The sequence below is a fragment of the Vidua chalybeata genome, chromosome 3 (assembly GCF_026979565.1).
Source record: "Vidua chalybeata isolate OUT-0048 chromosome 3, bVidCha1 merged haplotype, whole genome shotgun sequence".
Classification (NCBI taxonomy): Eukaryota; Metazoa; Chordata; class Aves; order Passeriformes; family Viduidae; genus Vidua; species Vidua chalybeata.
Window position 1 is genome coordinate 32,560,341 of NC_071532.1, and position 22,459 is coordinate 32,582,799.

A 22,459-nucleotide genomic window follows, 5' to 3' on the forward strand; every position below is an offset into this window, starting at 1 on the left:
AATAAACCTGTTTTCCTCTTAGAATAACTGCAGCTGAAGCCACAGTTGGCCACAGGATGCTCTCCACAAATGTAGGTCGACAGACAATTCATTGTGCGTGGCTAACAGAAGTATGTGTGTGCATATCTATATCTATATATGTGTGTATCTTCATGCTGTGATATCTGTATGAAACTATTACACCCACGCCAGATTGGTTGTTGAACTTCAGCTTGGTTACGTTTACTCAAGGCGTGGCAAAAGCTTCCCTATAAAAGGAGAGCAGGGATTGGGCCAGCCCGTGTCTCTCTGTTGGTGTTGGCTGGAGTTACGCCCGAGGCACTGCAGGTAAAAAACATCCCTTTGCTGTTTTATTTAGCATAAGAGGAAGCAGGTGAAATACAAGTAATAGGGCTGGAAAAGCACCACAGACACATTGAGAAGGATTTGCCTTGGAGAGACAGAATAAATTAGAGTCCCTATCCTTAATGTTACCTGGAGGGAAAGAAAAGATGAATTTGCCATCTTAGAAGGAGCCTCCTTTGTAAAACGGTAAGTTGTCAGAAGTAATTGGATCAAGTGGGAGTAGAGATTCTAAGATGAGGAGGATTCTATAGTTACTGTAGGCTGATGTTAAATGAGGTAGAAAAAAGGTATCTGGAACTGTCCTATGCTGTGTATGCAAAATGAGAAGAAAATTGACTTAATAAATAGCCAGAAGGGAGTACTTCACAGGCTGTTTGGAGCAGAAGGTCGTGCAAGATGCCACTGGGAAAGTAATCTCCTGAAGGGTTGCCAGAGTTGCCTGGCTTTGGTTTTGATTTTCTGTGGTACTCAAGGCTTTTGCACAAGGTGTGTACAAGGAGCTGTTGTCCATCTGGGGTTTGGGACGCCCACGTTCTGGTCCCTGCACTGCATCCTCAGCGCTCTGTCTCTGCAGGAGGCTGCTGGCTCTCATTTGTTTCTTCCTCTGAATGCTAGGAGGGATAATAAACTCACCCTTTCCTTCATTATAAGATAATTCTGGAACTGAGTCCCTGAAGTTTCTACAATGCTTCAAGTATGTGAATGACAGGATCTTAGAGGAAAGAGTGCTGGGGTTATTGTAGCATATATTGAATATTATGGGGAGATGAAATGTAGCTTGATAGTTTGGAGTGTTTGAGAGGAAACATGAAAAGAAGGGCTGCTGGCTTTTCAGCTCTTCTGGTACTCTTCGTTGTGTTTGAGAAAATTAGTTGCTCTTTCTAAAGTACAGAAATTCAGCTAAGCCAACATATAATGCAAATGTTTTGAGAAAATCAGTGGAGAGGAGAAGGTTCAGCTATGAAGTACACATGGTTTCTAATTGCCTATTTCTACTTTCTACTCTGTGAAAAATACCAAAGCCATTGAAGGAAATGATGTCTGTACTGTGACATAAATCTTTATGCAAAGTGTGATTAGCTGTCAGTAGCATTTGCCACCATTGAGTACCTGAATATAGTCGTGGCTTGACGTCTTTCCTGAATGAGAACTGGAGGGAGACAGGACACACCTTCACTGCTGCCTTTTAATCTGTTCAGTGCAGAGAATGGTGGCTGCTTGGGGTTCCACCATGGATTTCTGCAGGAGTCACCAACTTTTTTGCCCTGCTACGCTTGGAGACTCCTCTTTCCTTCCCATCCCTTCCAGCTGCAACACTTGATCTCTTTTTATCCTTCTCTCTGTAGCTTTTCCTCTGCTTACCTTCTCTTCTTCCTTCTTTGGTGTTGTCCCTTTCTCAGGGACACATAACACGGATGTCCCTCTGCTGAGAAGGAAAAGGAACCAAAAAAGAGCAGCAAAGTTGGGTGTGAGTCCCTTCTCCATTTCAGGTAAGTATGTGTGTTGAATGAAGGAGATCCCAGGACTAAGCAAATGTTTGTTTAGCCCCTCCTGAATGTTTACCTCCTTCTGAATAATTTCTTTCCTTACTTGAGTGGCAGTCTCTTTGTTTTCTTTAGAGTTTGACAATATGTCTCAACCAGATTTTGTGAGTGTTTGAAATCCCTCCCTCTCTCCTTGCATCTTGTGGCAGGCAGCAGTCCAAGGGCAACATCTCAGATATCCATTCCATTATAACTCTGTCCCTTGAAAGCCTTTCTGGCTCTCAAGGTCAGTAAGAGTAAGAAGCTCCCCAGCCAAGCAGTCAATATTCAGCTTTAAGAACTTTTGTGACCTTTGCTGTTGCTGATGGACCCGTGAGAGCCACGTGGGAGAGCTGTGGCCAGGATTCAGGATACTGCTCCAAAAGAGATGGCCATCAGAGCGTGTTGGAGCAGCCAGGGCACTGCTAGCCAGGTCCTGACCCCATGGACTAGCTGCAGGGGGGCATGGGTGGGTGTAGAACTCCTGTGTCTGTGCTGATGAAGATATTCCTGCAAGGGAATAGTAGTTGAGTGTGTTATTTTCCTCAGTCTGGTTGCTAATTTAATCCCGATATGTTAAACAACGTAATTAAACACACACACACACATGCTAAAAACTCTTGTTCTCTGTCAGAAGAGAGGGAACACATGTCAGACCCAGCCTTCAAGCTCTGTTAATTTTAATTTGAGCTTTGGAATTAGTAATCAGTTTTGCTAGAACACTGTTTCAAGAAATAGATCTTAGCATGCACGGAGCCTGGGCACAGCTTCAAATGAGTATTTGTTAAGAAGCCATTCCCTTGTCATGTTATGGTACATTACATAAGATTTATTTCCATTGTATTAAAAAATGCAAACCCCAGGGGAATGCTCTCTCTTCTTGTTGGTCGAGGGTGGTTTTGGATTTTTTTGTGGGGCTTTTAATTAAAACAATGAGATGCAAAACCACTTATTTGTTTAGGCTGTTGTTACCATGCCAGGAGGCTAAGTGACTTGAAGCACTGAGAAAGGTGATGAGACTAAGTAAAAAGGGTGTAGGGAGGGGGGTGGGGGGCTGTATCACACCTTCATTGCAGCTGAGCTGTGGTTTTGACATGTGGGAAGAATTCACAATACAAACCTGAGGCTTTGCTCTTACTGGAGCCATCTGCTCTATTTGTGCAGCACCAGGGACATCTCAGATCGACAGATAAGTTTGCTTGGTAAAAAAGAGCCCTTTAATCTACAAAAAAAAATTAAACAACAACCAAAAAAAAATCAAACAAGCAAACAAAATCAACCAACCAAAAGAGCTATGGCATCTGGTTGCTGGAAAGTGAAACTAGGTGACTTCAAGCTAGAAATTAGCACAGCAAAGTTAATTAACTGGAGGTGAGGCTTGCCCAGGGCATGTGGTGGACTGTCCAGTGCTTATTTATGGAAGCCAGGAGCTGGGGGCAGGAATCCCTGGATCAAGTGTGGTGGTATCCATAAAGCAAGATGGCAGAGGAGGATTACAGGGATTCTGCCTTTAAAAGTCTGCTGATAAAGGGCTTCCCTTTTCATAGAGAAAGAGGCAAAAGGGGAAATATAGCTCAGGATAGTTAATATTTTGATTTTGTGAGGGCAAATGGGAATGAAGGATGAAAAATGGTGTGGACCCTGAGTCATGTGTTTATCCAGAAACATGTAATTCTGTGTTACAATAGAAGCTGAAGGAACCAGGAGGCAAGGCAGGCTGCACAACCTTCCTGCTACTTCTCTGAGCCCTGAAACCATAGCAGAGCCTTTCAGCTGAAGGGACATCCCCAGGAGTTGGTGCCCAGGTTTGTGTCTGTACATCCATGTGGTTCTGGGAGCACACCTCAAAACTGATTGGAGAGAACAAGTTGCTTTCTTTAAGCTCCAGTGCCACTGGTCCCTCCAAATGTGCAGGTTTTCCTTTTTCTTGTGTCCTTCTCCCACTCCTGTACTAAAATCTCTGCCATCCCACAGTCCAGTGTCTCCATGGAAGATGAGCTGCCTCCCTTTGGAACAAAAGTAGATCTTTGATGGCAAGAATCCTGCTGTGCTTTTTGATTCCTGTAAAGTGACAAAGCCCTCCACAGGAGATTTTGGCTCCTGCATCCATCCCTATCTGTGCTAGCAGGTGTATTAGCAGGTCTCTTCAGTCCAGGGTTTCACTGCACATATGAAATGTTCATTTTCCTAATAAAAGCGCCCCTTTCTGTTAGACACATTAACAGAGAGGGGTTCGCCCATGCTTCAGACTGGAATACCTGGAGATGCCATGCAGTGACTGCCCAGTTTAAACAGCAGCTGGAAATCCTGTGCTCTGGGCAGAGCTGTGATACCTGACCCGAAGAGTCCTGGCTACCTGTGGGCATCATCCCTGCTCACACTCCCCTGCATGTGCAGCTCCCATTCCATCCCCTGTGCTCGCTTATATTGCAGCTGTACCTCAGTGCTCATACAGCAGCTCACTAACAGCTTTGCTCTCTGTCCTCAGGGAAGACTCCAAATTGAATTTGTAGCACTGACAGCACTGGTTTAAGATAAACCAGTCGGGATTTGACGACTGCTCTTTCCCCATGCATTTCCAGCTAATAAGGATTTTGTCACTGTGGCTGCCCTCAGTTTTGCAAGCTGCTGCTCCAGAGTCCTCCTGGTGGGAGGAGGGGATGGTGTTATCCCACACACTCCTGATGCACCACTTTACACGGGGAAACTAATGGCAGTCCTTGTCTTCCCCTCGCAGGAAAAGGGCATGATGCTCGCCCCCAGCTCCGCTCCGATGCCAGAGCAGGGCTGGCAAACCACAGGAGCAACAGGAAGCCTCCAGAACATTAAGAAATTTAACAGACAGGACTTCAGAGACCTGAGAGCCTTGTGCCTGAGCCAAGGGCTGCTCTTTGAGGATGCCACCTTCCCCGCTCACATCAGCTCCATTGGTCCCACCCTGCTCCCAGAGGAGAAGCTCCGGAAGATCCAATGGAAGAGACCAACGGTGAGTTCCACCAGCTGGGGAGCTTTGTAGCACTGCTGCTGAATGGGACCCCTGATGGCCAGTGGCTAAAGGCCTGCACTCTAGGGTGGGAGGTCTGTGTTGAGCAGGAAAGCAAATCTCAAGGGGAACACTGGAAGCACAGTTGTAAGGAGAGATCCTTGCTGTGGGATGTGTGGAGGGAAGATAACCTGTAAGAAACGATTGCTCGCTTTTAAAAATTTTAAAGGTTTATTAAACATTAACAAAAATTACAACAAAAGGACTAAATGTCTATCAGCCCCCATGACTATCAGCCACATCCTTGTCTACAAAATGGATGCTTTGCCTTTTATACCTTTAGCTCCTCCCAAAGTTTTGTCAGTGAACCCTTTCTCTGCTGTCCATTAGTGGAGATTACTTTCTTATATCTTGATTGAAAGTCAGGTGTTGTTACACTGAGCCTCTTGGTGATAAGCTGGCCCTCTCTAAATGCCCTGACTACTGATGCTATTACAAGGGGGAGGGGAAAGAGGACTATGGGGGGAACATATTACAATAACATCACTATGCATTTTAACATCTACATAATATCTATCTCTCAATTGTGAGAGACAACTATTATATTACTCATCTATAACATAAACTCTGCAACATTCATTATTTCATTAGGTACATTTCTGTAGGAAGTTTGCTTCTACCTGTGAACCTGACTAGAACTACTGTTCCCACTTTGATCTGCTTCTAGAGGACTTTGTGCAAACCTGAAAAGTTGTTAAATTCTATTAAAATCTCTGATTTCCGTAATCCAGGCGACTGAGTCAGCAATACCTATTTTAAAGTAATTGGGACAAGGCAGGAGATGAAGCACGTTTGTATGCTGATTCCCAGTTGCAATTTAATAGGCCGTTATCATCTGGCATATGGAAGTTTAGAATGGGAGGTGGAATCACATGCTCAGCTCTTTTATCCTAGGACCTAATTTAGGAAATCTTCCCGTGGTTCAACTGCTCAGTAGAGCACTGCTGTGTGCCATTTGCTGCTGGTGCATCTCCTGGATGAGCCACTTGCTGCCCTTTTTCTGGGTTTTGCTGAGCACACCGCTAGTGCCTGGGGCCTTTGGCTTCCCTGGGTTGGGACAGTGCCTCAGGGTGTAGAGATAGTGACTCTGAGACTGTAAAGAGACAGCATGAAACAACAGGAAAATATTTATTTGGATGGCAGATGCGTTAGGGCAGTGAGGGTGTGCTGGAGCTTGGCAGCGTGGTGGCCTTGGCACAGCAGCAGCAGAGGATGCAGCCAGTGTGGATGTCAAAACTCATGGATCCCAGAAGGGAAGCAGAGTAGCCAGGACAGCCTGCAGAGCTGCTAAATGTGGATGATCGCATGGAAAGGCAGGAAACACAGCATATGGATTGGAAGGTGTGGAGGTGCTGGATGCAAATATTTGGGTGTCTTCTGTGAAGGTGCCATGACGAGATCATTCTCTTCTGCAGAAGCTGCTTCTACCACAGGCTGAATGTCCTTAGGCAGTTTTCCTTCAAAATCTGTGTCTGGAGAGAGTGCAGCTGGTGCTGTGTTTTTTACACCAGCACTCTGCTTATGGGTTCACAGCAGGTGGGAATAATATCTCTTGAAATTTGGTTGTATTAGGAAAGTAACTAAAAATGCAAAGGAGAAGAGTTAGTTGCCTTTGTTTCCTGTCTGAGAGAGAAAAAACAGGATAACTAAGCATTAGACTCACAAAAGACAAACAGAGATATTAGAAAGGACTCTCCAGAGGCATTTAAAAGATGAATAAACTGGAATAAAATGTTATGATACAATTCTCTTAAGTGCTAACACCCCAGTGCTTTTGCAGCAGAGAAGTGTAGGACTACAGAAGCATACAGAGTGACTTAGAAACCCAAATACCACAGATTTTGAGGCACTGCGCTGTGGGATGAACATCTATCCTACTCTAATATCCTGAGAGTTATTTCATGTGCAAAGGGACTGACGTACCTTGCCAAAAGCAGAATCTGCTGCTGCTAGTGCTTGAAGTTTGTCAGGTGAGGCAGGTATTGGAGAATTCCCTTCTGTTTTGCTGAATCCATGAATACTAAGGTTGTGAATAAAAGTGTTTGTGCAATTGATTTCAAAAATTTACATATATCCTCTCCATCCCAGAACTTCCCTTCTAAAGAATTTTTTTACAGCAGCCAAAAATTTTCCAGAGTGTTTTTTCAGGAAGGAGCAGGATCAAAATCCTTGGCTTTGCTAGAGCTCTCCTTCAAAAAATTAAACCATATGCTCATGGCCCAGGGTTCACGACGTGAGCATTGAAAAGCCTTTTGTTCTTTTATAGAGGCTAAAGCAGCATCATCAGCTGCCCTTCTATGACAAAGGACAAAAGTTGAGACTGCCAACTCAACTGGGTCATCTGGAACAGAAACTCAGGATTTCAGTGCTGAAGAAGACCCCATTTTTTTCCTCAGTTTGACCAAAAATTTCACCTGTAGATGTCTCCCAACCATACAGGCTTCACCTTGCCAGACAAGATGCAAGATAAAGGGCTGAGGAGAGCAATCAATTCCCAAACATCTCCACAACAGCCATGCTGTGTCATGGTGACATCAAAGTGAGGCTTCACTTTCCTGACAGAATGAAGAAGGGGTAGAACATGTTGCTGAATTGTAGTGTTTCCTTTTCATTTATAGAGCTGCAGATGTTTTGAGTGAGGGGACAGGAAGCAAATAAAACTGTTTTTGCATTTCATAAGTCCTGAAAGGCCAATGCTGTGTCCAGTTGCCTCTGGGAGTTGGTCCCTCAGGAGGAAGAGATAGGTATCAGAAGATATCAGGTTGGGCACCTTTCAGCCATGCAGAAATGTTTGTACAATCTTTGTTCCTAGGCCATTGCAGTGCTAACTCTAAGGATATGTGATGCCAGGTGTTCAAGCTACCTAAACAACTCAGCCAAGAGATATCTGTAATTTCCCCAAGAGAGACTGTTTTCATCCTGAATACATCTCCCAGAGACTCAGTGCAGTTGTATCCTGCTGACAAATCATGGCCAATTTAACCTATATCTGTATTTTTCCCAGCCTCCACCATTAGCTCCCTCTGACATTAAAATAAATTTGTCTGGAATTGTACCTGTGACTGGCATCTCGGTCCTAATAATCTCTTAGCCTCCATTTACTGTCGTGCAGTATCTGGTTATTTGAGTGGTAGATAGCAATTATAGCTGCTGTCTTTGCTCCAGATCCAACTGAGCAGTTGAGCAACATGCTGCTTCTATTTTACCTTGTACATTGTCAAGAGAATTGCCAATTACGCTCAGAGTTTGGAGTCTTCATATCTGGGGGTAATGTATAAAGTGGAGAGAAAACAGCTTGATTTCAGAGAGAAACAGTCAGCAGTGATAGTCAGAAACAACTTTTTGACTTGTAAACTCATCTTGTTTAATAGATATGTGCCTGAAAAGGGAGGGAAGGTGGATCAGGAGCACCAAGACAACATTTGAAATGTCACTTTTCCCAACTCTGCAATAGTTACAGTTTCCCATCAGATGGGAACTGCTTCAGGCTGTGTTTGCATCCCCAGGCCCTCAATCTATGTCCATTGAAATGTGCAATTGGTAACAGAGGTTTTGCATGTGGTATTTCAAGCATTACTAGATGTCAGGCTGAAGGTGCCAAATACAGCAGGACCTCAAAATTAACTATTCCTTTGGCTCACCAAGAGTTTTGAGAAATGGAAAAGAAGTTATGTTTTAGACTGAATAAAGTATTTTCTATAGCGAGGCTTTTCTGAAGATCAATCAAAGCGGAATTCTCCGTGAAGAATTATGTCAGATTTTAAAAACAGAGATGCTCCTTTTAAAATGTTCAGAACAATTCTTTTTCATTGTTTGCTGCTTTTCCTTCACACAAGCTATTGATTGGAATCAAGGAAGCCATGAAATGATTAACTGTTGCAGAATATGCATTTTTATTCAATTAATGTTCAGGCTAAAGATTTCTCTCTGTTCTGATCATAGTGCATAATACTGTGCAGATGCAAAAAGAAATTGAAGGAGGATGGTCCAGATGATGTGAATTGTGGTGATGCTAAATGTGGACTGCTTTATTTCTGCTAACATTGGTTATATTTTCAGATATGTGTATGTGAGGACAGAGAGATTACCACCTGTGCAGCAGTGCCTTAGCCCTGCGCCAGGGCTCAGTATGGTGCCCATTGTAAATGTGAAGGATAGTCCATGATCTTCAGTGCTTATGCTTTAAAAGAAGGCTAAAATAGGCACAGGGTGAAGTTGCTGAAGGCTTTTCTGAAGGGTCTTCAAGGTTGCAGACTACTGCTCCTGCCCTGCTCACCCTTGGTCTCCTGGGGACCCTGTAGCTCCCTTATGTAATGAGGCGATGCTGAGCAGGAGTTGGCATAAGAAGATCTGTCCTCTGATTAGCATAGGCAGTTGTGTGTGGGTGCAGCTGGAAGAAAACCTGCAAGGTGGCCAGTGGAAGTTTGAGGATCAGGATGGGAGGAATCCCTGAGTACCTCTGATGTGACTTATAGGGATGTGCCTGGTGAAAGGACTGTCTGAAAGAGCTGACAGAGGCTTTGTCTGCATCATCAGTCTGTTTGGAGCATCAGGGCACGGACTCCTTGGGTGCTGGTCTCAGGTGTCTGGGATCAGGTTGATGCCTCAGGTTTTAGCTTTTGTATTTTTCAGATTCTGTACTGCTTTAGTGTATAATTCTGAACTTCATATTAGGGGATAGTAAACTCTCTTCACAGAGCAGGTAGACAGAACAATTCCTTCTCTAACTGGGGACCAAGGACAAATGATCCAAATTTCAGGCCCAAGAGCATAAAGAATGGCAGAATGAAGAGAGAAAAACAAGAAGGATTGGACTTCATATTGTAAAGCTGTAGCTGGACAATTAACTCCAATATGCAAATGGACCAGAACTTATAAAAGTGGGAGAACTTGTGACCGGTCGTCCATTTTATGACCATTTTGGGTTCATCTTGAGTGTAGCCCTGACTGGGCTCTTGTACTGCCCAAGGTGGATCGACTGAGGCCTTCTAATAAATACCTACTTTATTCTTTAACTCTGTCTAGCCTCTGTTCTAGGTCAGACTTTACAAGGCATAAAGGTGATGAGAAAGATGGTGTCCAAAAAATTCCTTGGATGGAAGGTGCAGAAAGAGGCAGTGTGAACTCAGGCAAGGGATACACCTTGTTCTCATAGCAGAGCCCTGTGCTACTGCACTCAGCACCTAAAAAACATTGGAGAAAATTATACTCATTGAGCCAATTCTTGTTAGCTGGGAAAAGTGATACATCATTTGAATCACTCACTCTGTAAAAGAGCTTGCTCATGTTTTTAATTCCCTTCCTCTGTCCCTTCCCAAAGAAAACATAACCACCTTTCAGGAGCAGAGTATCTGTTGTTATCCTGCATAGGTTTTGGTGATTAATTTGTTCCTTAGCCTGTTATTTATTTCCCAGAAATTTCCAAGAATTAGCATCAGCCTTAAGGGATTTTGAATCCAGCAACTGACTTTTAAAAATGGACCCTTTAAAATTTTTTTTTTTAAGTTCGCATCTTTCTAGACGGATAAGCTGAGCTGGATTTCCTACTGCATCAGCCTTGGCCTGTCTGTAGCTGGAGGGAATTAAAAAGCAGATTTCATTCAGACAAGAATTTAGACAACAATTTGAAGTTAACCCAAAAACTAGTCTCTAATAGAAGAGGGGAAAGACGAAGAAAAACCTACCAAAAACAAAAAGAAGAGGAAAAAGAAATGCAGGTTGTCACATGAGCTGCTTTAATGAGGGAAGTCATGGGAAATGTGTGGCAGGGAGGGATAGTGGTGTCCTGCAGGTCTGTCACTTTGGGGCCAGCAGTCCCTGCCATGAGCCAAAGCTGCTCACCAGCTGTTTGTGGTGGAGCTCACAGCTTCAGACTTTCCCAGGGGCCTGGAGGCTCTTGGATCCTGTTCAGTGTTTCTCCGTGATGAAAATCCAAATCAATCCGCCTTGTTCTTCCCAAGTGTGCGTGTGCAATCAGGGTAATTGAACGGGAGCAGCATCCCCAGGCTGCCACTGTCTCAGCCCTTGCTTACTCAGCTGATTGCACCTGACCTCGACTTGGAGTTCATCCCTGTGGGCTGGGGAAGCTGCAGTGTATCACCAGCTATTACATCTGTCCTTCTGGAAGATGGAAAATGTTTATTTGCAAAGTATTTCTCGACTCCATTGATCTTTGGGGTGAGCTGATTGTGAGGGGGAATTTGTGCATCCTAGGTGGATTGGAAAGCAGCGCTGCTGTGAAGGTCTGCTGACTGCCCTGCTTCTCAGGCTGGGGAGTCTTAGGCAGGATTATGTGGCTGTGTTAGCTGGAGGGTGGTTGGTAACAGCGTGGCACTTCCAGCTTTTACTGTATGATCCCAGGGGAGGTTCCAAGACCTCTAAGGAAACTGCCTCTCAAAGGCTGCAGGTACACAGGACTACTTCCCTTGTTCACCTGCTTTGTCTTTGCCTCCTTTGTTTTAGCAGTGAGCCACACAAAGCAAACAGATTTCAGGTAAAATCCAAGCTGGTTTCTGGTTTTGTCTGGTTGTTGGCACCAGTCCATCCTTCAGCAGGACTTAGCTTTCACATTCGTGGGCTCCACACCTGTGTGGAGTCTGGTGAACTCATTCTTCCAATGCAAAAGAGAACTGGAGCAGAGCATGGCTTTCAGAAGCAACCAGTGCATTTGTATTGAAATCAGACAATTAAGAATTGAGCTATTCTGCTGTAAAGCAGGGAATTGAGTTCTGTCAGTGCAAGCCAACCCCTTGAGAGTAGTCTGGTTTTTCCTATTAATTTTGGCTTGCTCAGTTATCCTCTCCCTCTCCGATCTGTCGGAGACAAGTCATTGCATGTCAGATCTTTGGTGTAGCCTGGCACAGTTTATATTGTATGGCTTGGAAAGGATCTTTAAAATCATAGAGTTCAACCATTAACCCAGCACTGCCAAGCCACCATGTCCCCCAATACCACATCTGCGTGTCTTTTAAATACCTCCAGGGAGGTGAGTGTACCACCTCTGTGGGCAGCCTGTTCCAGTGCTTAGCCATCCTTTCAGTGAATGAATTTTTCCCAATATCCAACATAAACCTGCCCTGGCACAACCTGGAGTCATCTCCTCTTGTTCTGTCACTTGTTACCTGGGAGAAGAGATTCTGTAGCTCTTACCTGGCTACCACCTCCTTTCAGGCAGATGTGGAGTCACCCCCCTGAGCCTCCTTTTCTTCAGGCTAAAAAAAAACCCAGCTCCCTCATCCGCTTCTCATAAGATTTGTGCTCCAGACCCTCCACTAACTTTGTCCTTTGTTCTGCCCTCCCTTGTTATCCCAACTGTCTTATTTCTGTGGAAGTTTCCTGTGGCTATGGGATGTATGACAGTGGTGTGACTGATCCCTCCTCTGCACACTGCTGGGCAGGGCCTTCAGCCCAGAGAACTGTGGTACTGTGTTTATTTCTTAATCCACAGCAACACTATTACAGGCACAGCAGTGCTGCTGAATTAACATTTGTCCAGCTGAGAACAGTTTGGCTTTCAATAAATGGCAGCCTTTTTATTTGTCATAATTTGTGTGTGTTGAACAAGGAGCACCATTACTCATGATGGCAGGATGTGTAAGGATGGTGGAACTGCAGCAGGGGGGAGCAACGCAAGTGTAGCTGAAGGGAAAGATGTGGACCTGTGGCAGGAACAGAAACAGGGCTGGGATTTTATTTTAGGGTTAAGGTGAACTGACCAAGAGGTGGCTCTGCAAACAGTCACTTCCAGCCTCTTAACCCTCAGTGGCCTTGTGCCTGCATTCAGGTTCATGCTGGGCCATTGGGGAAATGTGGGAGAAAGTGGCCAGCACCCAAACAGAGCAACCTGCAGTCAGACTGGCTTGCACTGCCTAGGAAATCCCACCTCAGGCTTCCAATTCTTCACAGAACTGTTTGACTGTGTCTTTTGCATGTCTGCATGTGGTCTACATCTACACTACTCACCTCCAGCTCCTTCTGGGGACTTGTTCTTCCCTAAAAATTCCAAGCAATTATAAAATGAGATTTAGAGCTAAATGCATGTACAGGACACTTTCCTTCCACCTCTCAGATTAATTCTCTGTCTTGCCCTTTAGAGGAACAGTACTTCTGTGGTAAGACCATGCTCTAGAGGATGAACTCGTTTGAACTTGAACTTCTCTTTCTTTTTGAATACATAATGAAGTCTTCAGTGGGCCAGGGAAAGCAAGCGATGAGAGCTTTGTCCTGGGGGGATGAGTTCAGGCAGAGTGCTTGACTTGCAGCCCATATGGTTGCCTTCACTGCTGGGCTCATGGATACTCCGAGAAGAGACCACATGCCTCCCTGAGCTCCCTCTTCTTTCCCCTTCCAGCTAAAACTGAAAAAGTCTTGGTGAAAATGCCACAGAGCCTCATCATTTCTCAGTGAAACAGGGCACTGCTTCTGGACAGACATATAGTTAAAGCTGTGGTTCCTCTCTTTGTCATGCAATTTGACCAGGAGGAAATAGTGAGGCTTGCACATTTTGTGTAGTGGTAACTATGTGTTTCGCTGTTTTGCAATAATGGACAATATGGTGTTTTATGACTGCTGTATTCTTGCCTTTGAAGAAAGAGAAGCTAATTGGAGACTTCCTTTCCTCCCAGTTGAAAAGGTACAGATTTCCAAAGCACTTCCATCACAATTATGTCGTCTCTGTGCTCTGTCAGAAGCCCTCTGTGGGTCCAGACAGCTGCTGAGCAGCCCCTTCCCCTGGCTAGTGGAAACAACACACTCTGTATTGTATCTCCATTACTGCCCCGGAGCCTGTGGGGAGTGCAAACTCCTGGAAGCAGAGGTCCAAGTGCTATGGGGAATACAGCACTGGAGAGTTCCCTCTGCCAGCCACAGAGATGTCTGTGTGCACAGCTGAGGTGGGTTGGCTGGGGCTGACTTCAGATCATGTCTTTTCTGGTTTTAGACTAAATTGCCAGTTTCTCTCAGCAAGGAGCCTGCTTAATGACTCAGCTCATGCCTGTTTGCTCTCTGGGGAGTCGAACAGCTTGGTGGGCAATAGAATATTTGGTGAGGCATCTAATGGGCTAACTTTTGAGCCAGTCCCCACAACAGGCTAGCAGGATCCACAGAGCACTTCTGAGCTTTAGCATCCTGGCATGGAGTATGGCATCAGCCCTTTCCTCGGGGATCCCATAAAGACACAGCTGCCTTCCCATTAGTTTCAGGCTCATGCTTCTGGATGGTGCTTACCCCTGTGGCAGCTATGCACTGTAGCCCAGCCACCCTGCTTCTGGGAAGTCAGACCTCAAAGCCCTCAGAAGTGATGGGGGAAACAAAAATAGTCATTCCTTTATGCTGTTGGTTTTCTGGGATGACTACTAGCAAGTCAGACACACACAAAAGCACAGGCAAGTTCAAAGCCTCGCCATGCAGTTTAATCTTTCCTGCTTGTGGAAAGTTTCAAGTTCACCCAGGTGAAGGGCACAAACTGCTCTGGGAAATAGAGGTAGGGAGAAGATGAGGCTGGAATGGATGTAGAGCAGAAGGGAGAATGGTTCAATGCTTCTTCTTCCTTATAGAATGAGCAACCGTGCTGGTGGCCACACGTCTTAGGCCTGCTCCCATACCATGGGTAAATCTCTTGCTGCAAATCCCCCAAAGTCCTGGGATAGGTGGGGATGGCTGTAGGAAAGCACATCTCCAGGAATTTGCCTGCTGAGGCTGCTTTCCCCCACATCAGCAGTGCTATGGGAGCATGATCTGCTCACCAGCCTGGAGCATTGCATTTTTTCCTGACAGGGAAACTTTTTAGAGGGGTTTGATCCCTGTGAAGCCATTTGAGAAAGCTGACAGCATTTGCTAATGCTGAGCTCACGCAGCCGTGCAAGTCATGAGTCACATTGTGAGCTGGTCTCATTTTTGTGCAGCATGTCAGATCAAATGGGGAGAAGGAGTGCCAGGACCTGTTCAGGGAAGGGCTGCTGTATTATTTTTTTCTTACCAGGACTTTTTTTTCCTTCCTTTTATCTCTTTGTTTTCTTACATGTGTAATGACTTGCCTATTTCAGGCTGATTGCTCTTTCAAAACAGACTCTTACCATGATGGAGAGTACCAAGGGTTACTCATGGAGGATGCTGAGGCCATTCCCTCCTGAGCACTCAGATATCCCAGGCCAATAGCAGACACAGCTGAGAGAACAGTTCACATTTCTGTGTGCAAAGCCAAGCTCTGAAGTGCTTCCCTCTTCACTGCCCAAGCAAGACTCTCAAGGAAAATTCTCCCTGAATCAAAAATGTCAGCCAGGCCTATGGGATTTTGCAGACAGAGATTAAGCTCTCTTTCTATATCTTCCTCACCAGAGTGAAGAAAAGCAGCCCAGGCTGACCTGTATTAGACCTGAAAAGAAACACAAAAGGCTTAGAGTGTAAAATGCTCCCAGACCCACTGCTGAGCTGAAGTATAGACCCTGTTCCACTTTGCTTGGAGACATGTGTGTCTCTGCCCTGCTGTGCCCCAGGAAACTGCATGATTTCACTGCCAAGCTCAGAGCTCTCTCTCAAAGGTGTCAGTAGCATTAGAGAAACCCAAATGAAAACTCAGGGAGCACCCACCCCCAGATCCCCATCCCTAGGAATATTTGAGCAGATTAAAGAAGAGATGAGTGAGTATCTCCTCTGGTTTTGTTAGTGGCAGGCAGCAAAACATCAGGGCTCAAGAAAAGCAGTTTTCAGACCTAGAAAAGGCAGGCAAGGTCTTCAACGGGGAGAAACATACTGCTGGCAAAGGCTGGGTACTCACATTGTTCTTTGCATTTTCTTTCCTCCAGGAACTTCAGAAAAATCCTTATTTGATCAGGGATGGCGTTAGTAGATTTGACATCATGCAAGGAGCTATAGGTAAGGTGATATTCTTTATTTGGAGGAGATCTGCACAAAGCAATAACCTGTGACTGCTTTGCCATGTTCCAAGTGCTCGGTGGGAAGATGTGGACCATGGTAGCTGCAGTAATCAGTGCAGGTCAATCTAGACTGGCACAAGTCCACACACAACTTATTGCAGATATTTAACAGGATTCCCAAATGCAGCAGCTCAAATCTTTGTTACTTTTGTTTGGCATCTGCCTTCTGTCTGTGTAATGCCAAGCTTAGAAATGGAGATCCAGCTGAGATCAGGCAGATGCTTCAGGAAGCAGGGTCAAACACAGTTAAGTGTAAGTAGGTAAATAGGTGTGGCTCCAACTTCTGTAGGGCTGAATTTTCTTTCCATCCAAATGTCTTCATTTGACTGCCAGTGTTTTCTTTCCTGTGGATATTTCTGTTCAACTCCTGCCATACTTACCCAGTATCAGAGTATGTATTTGCACCCTGTGTCTGTTCCATCTTGTGCCCCTTGGCCATGTTTGTCTTTGGGAGCAGCTCTGCTCCCATGTAGAAAGAAATGCCTTTCCATTTCTCACTCCACTGAGAAGTTTGAAGGTTTCCTAAAGAGTGTTTTAGACTGCAAGTCTCATCATGAGTGCAAAAGATAGGAGAGCAGCCTGATAGTAGAAAAGGATGGCTGGGTGATAGCAGGGTTCCCAATGGACATTGCTGGTGAATCCTGGGTAGTGTTTCAGTATTTTGGAGGGGGAAAAGGAGACAGAAGAACATTGGTTGCTTTTAGCAAAGTGGTTCTTAGATGTTGCAGCCTATTCCCTTTCTAAAGAGTCAGCTGTGATCCAGAACAGCAAGTATCTGACTGAATGCACTGGATTCTTCCCTCCCCTGAGGTGACTGCTGGATGCTGGCTGCCCTGGGCTCCCTGACACTGCGAAAACATTTTTTGGAAAATGTTTTACCCAAGGACCAAGGATTCCAGGACGATTATGCTGGGATTTTTCATTTCCGGGTATGTATTCCCTGTGGTTTTGGTACCCCTTGAGCTTGGCTGGTTGGATTGCAGAAGGGTCCAAGCTGCAGCCCCACATCTCAACACGCTTGAATGCTTTGGTTCTTCAATGCTGACTCCCAGTTCAGAACTTTGCAGAAAATCCTGAATTTTTAAATTATTCCTTGTGCTCCAGGTGTTGCCATTGCACTTCAGGGAATTTGATGCCCTTTTCTGAAAGTTATGACTGCAAAGGCAGTGGTATCAACTGTTGAGATAGATTTGTGTACATACATGTTTTAGATGGCATTCTGGTGGCTGCTTTGATTTGGGCAGTCTGTTATGGCTGTCATCTCACCTGCACTATCTATTTGGGCTCATTTTCTGTTTTCCCACTTCACCTTGCCCTTTTAGCTTGTTGAAACGGCTGGAAATTACAAATCCTTGGAGACAGATCAGAGGAACAGGCTTTTGATATTTTGAAAAGAGATTTGTTTCAGAGAGAGGAACAAGGCTTTTTAGTAAATCCCACTTTCTACCAACACCTAAAACTGTCTGAGTCTCCCAGGAGGGTGACTCGGGTAGCAACTGCCAGGCTCTGCTTGCTTGTGTCTGAGTCAAACAAATATCTGGTGGGATTAGAAGAGCTTGCAGCACCATTAAACTCCAGAAGCTAAACTGGATGTGAAGAAAATCAGGATAAACTCAGCCATTCCTCATCCCCCTTATTTCATTAATCTGTTTTGTTTTATGCAGTTCAGCACCAAACAAAGAGCTCTGGCAGTGGGACTTCTTTGACCTCCTAGGCTCTTGTGGAGCAGCACCAGGAGGATTATCTTGTGGACAGTCTAAATTTTGCTCTGTTCCTCTGCTTCTTAGGATACCAGATGTTTCTATCTTGGCCCATTTCCAGCATACACTGACACACTTGTGAGATAAACCAGCTGAAGGGACACCAGCCTGCTTAAAACACATTAAAAGGATGCAAGCTAGATTGTCTTTCATGGGAGCTTTGAAAAGATTAGTTAGGCACAATCCTTAAATCTTAAGCAGTATAAATACCTTACAGTATTTGAAAATGTTTTCCCTGTCATCTCATCTGCAAATCAATGCAACTGTTTCTGGCTTTCCTTGAGCAATAAACCCCTGAGAAAGCTCCTCTGAATGGAAATGCTTCTCTGCAATGCCTTTCAATTATTCCATCAAAGATATTTTACTGCCATCCACAGGCTAAGCAACCAGTCCTCAGTTCAGTGAAGAATCGCAAACTAGGCATATCATATGCTAATAGAAAAAATTTAGCTTATAACTTTTTCCCCACCATTTTGGAACTAGAGCATCTTGCCTCTCAGGAATACAAGGGGCTGCTCCAGTGTTCCTGTACAGCACAAGCTGTTCAGCTGCAAGAGTCAAGGGTGTTAAGCACTTCATCAGGTGTAGATAAAATGGGCAATGTTTTTATCTAGGGAATAATTACAGTGATGTTATTTCCCTAGGGATTAAGTTAATCCCATGTTTGTATAGGAATCCCTTTCTCTGCCACAGAAGCTGTGGTACCTATGAGGCAGAGTGTGTCACTCCTTGTGACAGTGAGGAGCAGCACCTCAGCTTGGGAAAAAAACAGATGTGTTCTCCAGGGGACTACAGGGGGTTATTGCACAAAGCATCAACTCATAACTGGAGGGATCTGCCCTGGGTGTTAATGTCCCTGCTCTCAGGAAGAAACAGATGAAATCTTTAAAGATCATAAATGGTCAAGACCTCAATTTCAGGAAGCATCCAAAAAGTGCTTTTAAACACCATACAAAAGGTTGATGTCAGTTGATAGTTGATAGACACGTGATTTTCTCCTTACTCAATTTCAGAACTGGATTATTCTAAGATCTCTGTCTGGGAAGGAACAAAGGAGGCAAAATAACCCCACAGCATTCTCCCTTTGACCTTCAGGACCCTAGATATGTTGTTGTCATTTTGGGACTGTCCATTTCTTTTTCTTTCTCTTAGGCCCAGGAAAATAAAGTCCTGATTAAAAAGGCTTATCATAAATGCAGAGGCGAAGAACTTCCCTCTTTGCATCCTGCCTAAATAGCAATTCTTGGTTTTATTTACTACCACATTCACAGCTGCAGTACTTAAATCCCATAAAGGAATATAAAGAAATTTCATTAAGCCAGACTCAAGCCAAAAAGTGAACCCCTCTGAATGCAGGAGAATGGCTTCTGCTGTACCACTCTTGTACTTCCAGAGCACTCTAGGATTTCCCATGAGGTTTCTTTTTCCCACTGTGGCTTTTCCTGTCCTTCTGAGCTCAGATGAGACCACCATCTGAAGATCTGTGACACTCAGGAAAAAAGCAGCTGTCTTTATCCAGCTGAAGAAAAACACAGTGCTGCATTCAGACAAACTTCAAGCTTGAGCTCCCTAGCAAACATGGCCAAGGAACTTGACTTTTGGAAAAACATCACTCAGTGGGTTTGGACGCCATTGATCCCCACAGCGAGTTCTGTATGTTCTGCTTATTTACCTGTTGTAAATAAGCCTTCATTGCACATGAAGCCCCGGATGGAAGCGCGCCTGGCTGCCACGCCTTTTCTCCATACAGACCTGCTCCTAGGTGCTGGCTGGTGGCAGACGGGCTCCTTAGGTGACTGAAAGGACATCTCCTTTTGGACAGTCCTTTTGCCTGTCTCTCTTTCGGGCAGAGGACAGCCAGTGGAAGGCTTTTCCTCAAGCCAAAATCAAGCAGAAGCCCCAGATCTCTCCTGGAGCTCAAGCTGGAGGTTCCAACCCTGCTGCCTCCTGCCACCACCAGTGTAGGAAGGGAGAGGCCTGGGTGAGGCAGAAATGTAAGTAGGATCAGATCTGCTTTCAGCTGAGCAGTCTGTAAGCTGCTTTGCTGCTGGGCAGATCTGGTCTTGTGCTTTTCTAGCAGAACAGCTCATTCTGGGGTTTTTCATTGACCGAAGCTGTTGAAATAAAATCATGCTAGACTAAATCTATTGCTGGCATACTTCCACTAGAGTCCTTAGCATTGCTGCAAATAAGAGCTTGGCCTCTTATGATTTCAAATCATGCTAAGCTACATTAATCTGCTAATGACTCTGGAAATGGCTCCTTTAGTTCATCCCTGCAGATCTCTATTCCTGTATTTTCCCTTGAAAAGTTTCATCAGCTGGATCAGCTGGAGAAACACCTGCTCTGTCCACATGCTGGAGAGACTGCCTGTGTCTTTCTCATCCATCAAGGAGATGGATAACACCTCAAAAAAGTCTTTAGTCACTACACTGTCTCCATCCATGACAGCGTGTCAGAGTCTTAATTGAAACACAGAGGAAAGGAAATTTAGAGGCTGGATCTTGACAAAGCCTCTCTCGCCAAGAGCTGCACTGTGGGAAAAAATCCAAGTGTGGCTGAGGAGTGAGGCTCATGGAATCCACCTGCTGATCATTCTTTATCTTCTTGAAATCTTGCTATTTCTTTTTCCCAAGAATATTAGCATATTCCCTGTGTTGAATCTCTCCTCCCACTGATTGCAGGACTAGCTATACTCCCCAAGGACTTTCCCTGCCACTGGGAAATCCAGCCAATTGGTGGCTTGTTTAACAATGGGGACCATTAGCCTGAGGCAGTTCAGGAGAGAACTTGCACATATCCATGCTTTAGATTCATTCCTGTGCTAGTTCAGGAGGATTTTTCTTGACATGGACATTAGTGCTTAAAAGAGGCTTGTTATTTTATTTTCTCTCTCTCTCTTTAAAATATATTTTTATTTTCTTTATTTCCAGTTCTGGCAATATGGAGAATGGGTGGATGTAGTGATAGATGACCGGCTGCCATTCCTAAATGGAAAATACCTGTCTGTACACCCCCGAACTTCAAATGAATTCTGGCCATCCCTGCTGGAAAAAGCATATGCCAAGTAAATACACTTGCTCTGTTCTTCCACCTAGTGCTGAGTGCTTTCTGTGGGTGATTTCACTCTCTGCCTTGTGCAAAGCACACAGGAAAGAGTTCAGGCTGACCGCTGCCTATGTGGTACTGTGCCTATGTTGGCTGCAGCAAACATAGGGCCAACATAAACTGGAGATGTTGGCCTTGGGTTAGACCTAACTCTACCCTACCCTAAAGGCAGCCAGCCCTAAATCCACCCAGTTCAGCTCTGGGACGTTAATGCCTGAGAAGTAAAATGAGCAGGGCAATGGTGACTCAAAGGGGCCTGGAATGTCCTCCTGATTTCAGTCAAACTTCTTTGTCTCTGTTTTCCTTTCTGTGTTGTCCTCTGTTTAAGACTGCAGAGTCTAAGCACAGATTACCTGTGTTTACAGTCACTAATCAGAGATTATGTGGATATTTGGAGCAGGCAATGAGAGCAAGCATGGTCGAAGAACGTGCCCAGGCACAACACATGCACTCCTAGGACTCTCTGATCAGCTCTCACTTCACAGACAGCTCTGACTCTTAGGTGAGGTCCTCAGAATATGCAGGGTAAATAATGCCTAATAAGGCTTTTTTTTTTTTTTTAATCCTCTGGAGAGAGAAGGAATTGGATTGTGGACCCTTAGCATTTGCCTATTTCCCATTATTAAAAATGCTGAAGAAAAAGTCCTGTGTTAGGAGTGGTATGAAGGGCTGGAACATGGTACCTGAAGCTGATGTAGCATTTGCAATGCAGTGAAGAGGAGATGAAGAAAAGAGATAATAATTTTGGCAGATTTGGTCAGGAATAAGCAAGTGTTAAAGCGTCATGAGAATGACTCAGGAAGAGGATGCATTTTGCCCTGAGATATCTCAGAAAAGTTGACTCAGGATTCAGTATCAATTTGCTGCATAAGATTTTAATTACAATGCATACCAAACCTCTATTAAATTAAAGTTGCAAGCAATGCTGTTTATGAGATTCCCATTGGAGAGGTTATTCCCCAGTGCCCAAGACAAATTCTTTTCATCAGTGTAGGACAAGGACAACTCTTCAAAATACAATTAGCTGCAGACTTCATTTGATTACATTCATTAAATACAGTGTGTATGGTGGGGTTTAACAGCATGCTCTACCTGCTCTAAGTACAGCATGTTCCAGCTTATTTGCTGTCTCAATAAAAACCACACGATAAAAACAACAAGGACTGTGTTGGCAATATTAAATTATTATCCTATTATTGTGCTCTAGCAGAGTGAACTGGGAACAGTGCTGAGAACTCATTTCTGCCTTGTTCTGGAAGCATGGGTAAATACCTTCACCTCTCTTTTCCTTTTTCTCATTTGCAAAAGGAATATTGGCCATTTTTTGTGAAGAGTCCTGTATAAGTAGGATGTAGAAAGTAACAGTTCAGCTCCATTTGACCTGAAACATCCATTTGAACTAGTCATCCTTGGCTCCCTTCCTGTTCAGAAAAAAGAAACTGGATGCTTCAAGATGAGATGCAGCTCATCTCCCAAAAATGCCTGTGTTGGCATGAGATGCACCTTATTATTTTCCACTGTCTGTGAATGGCTCTGGACAGCTGCCTCAGATGGGGATGAAGGCATAGAAAAAGCTCCCCCTTGGTCTCCTTCCTTCCACAGGGCATGTGTTGTGCCTGGCCAAGTATTTTGATCACGTTTCCTTTCATTACCTGGCCACAATGATTACACACCCCGGCTCCCCTGTGCTCACCACCTCAATGCACACATTCATTTTTAAAGCAAGCACTGTGTATTGTTTATAAA

The 22,459-nt window shown here is 44.6% G+C and overlaps 1 protein-coding gene across 1 annotated transcript in view; it reads left to right on the forward strand.

Annotated features, from left to right (window-relative positions):
- Window positions 1-306: 306 nt before the first annotated feature.
- The window catches only part of CAPN13 (calpain 13), a 49,998-nt gene continuing 27,845 nt past the window's right edge, over window positions 307-22,459 (forward strand). The window contains exons 1-5 of the mRNA XM_053938474.1: window positions 307-327; window positions 4,606-4,854; window positions 15,714-15,783; window positions 16,656-16,774; window positions 20,539-20,672. Of these exons, the coding sequence (XP_053794449.1) occupies window positions 4,615-4,854; window positions 15,714-15,783; window positions 16,656-16,774; window positions 20,539-20,672 (563 nt within the window). The 5' untranslated portion in view covers window positions 307-327; window positions 4,606-4,614. The remainder of the gene's footprint in view (window positions 328-4,605; window positions 4,855-15,713; window positions 15,784-16,655; window positions 16,775-20,538; window positions 20,673-22,459) is intronic.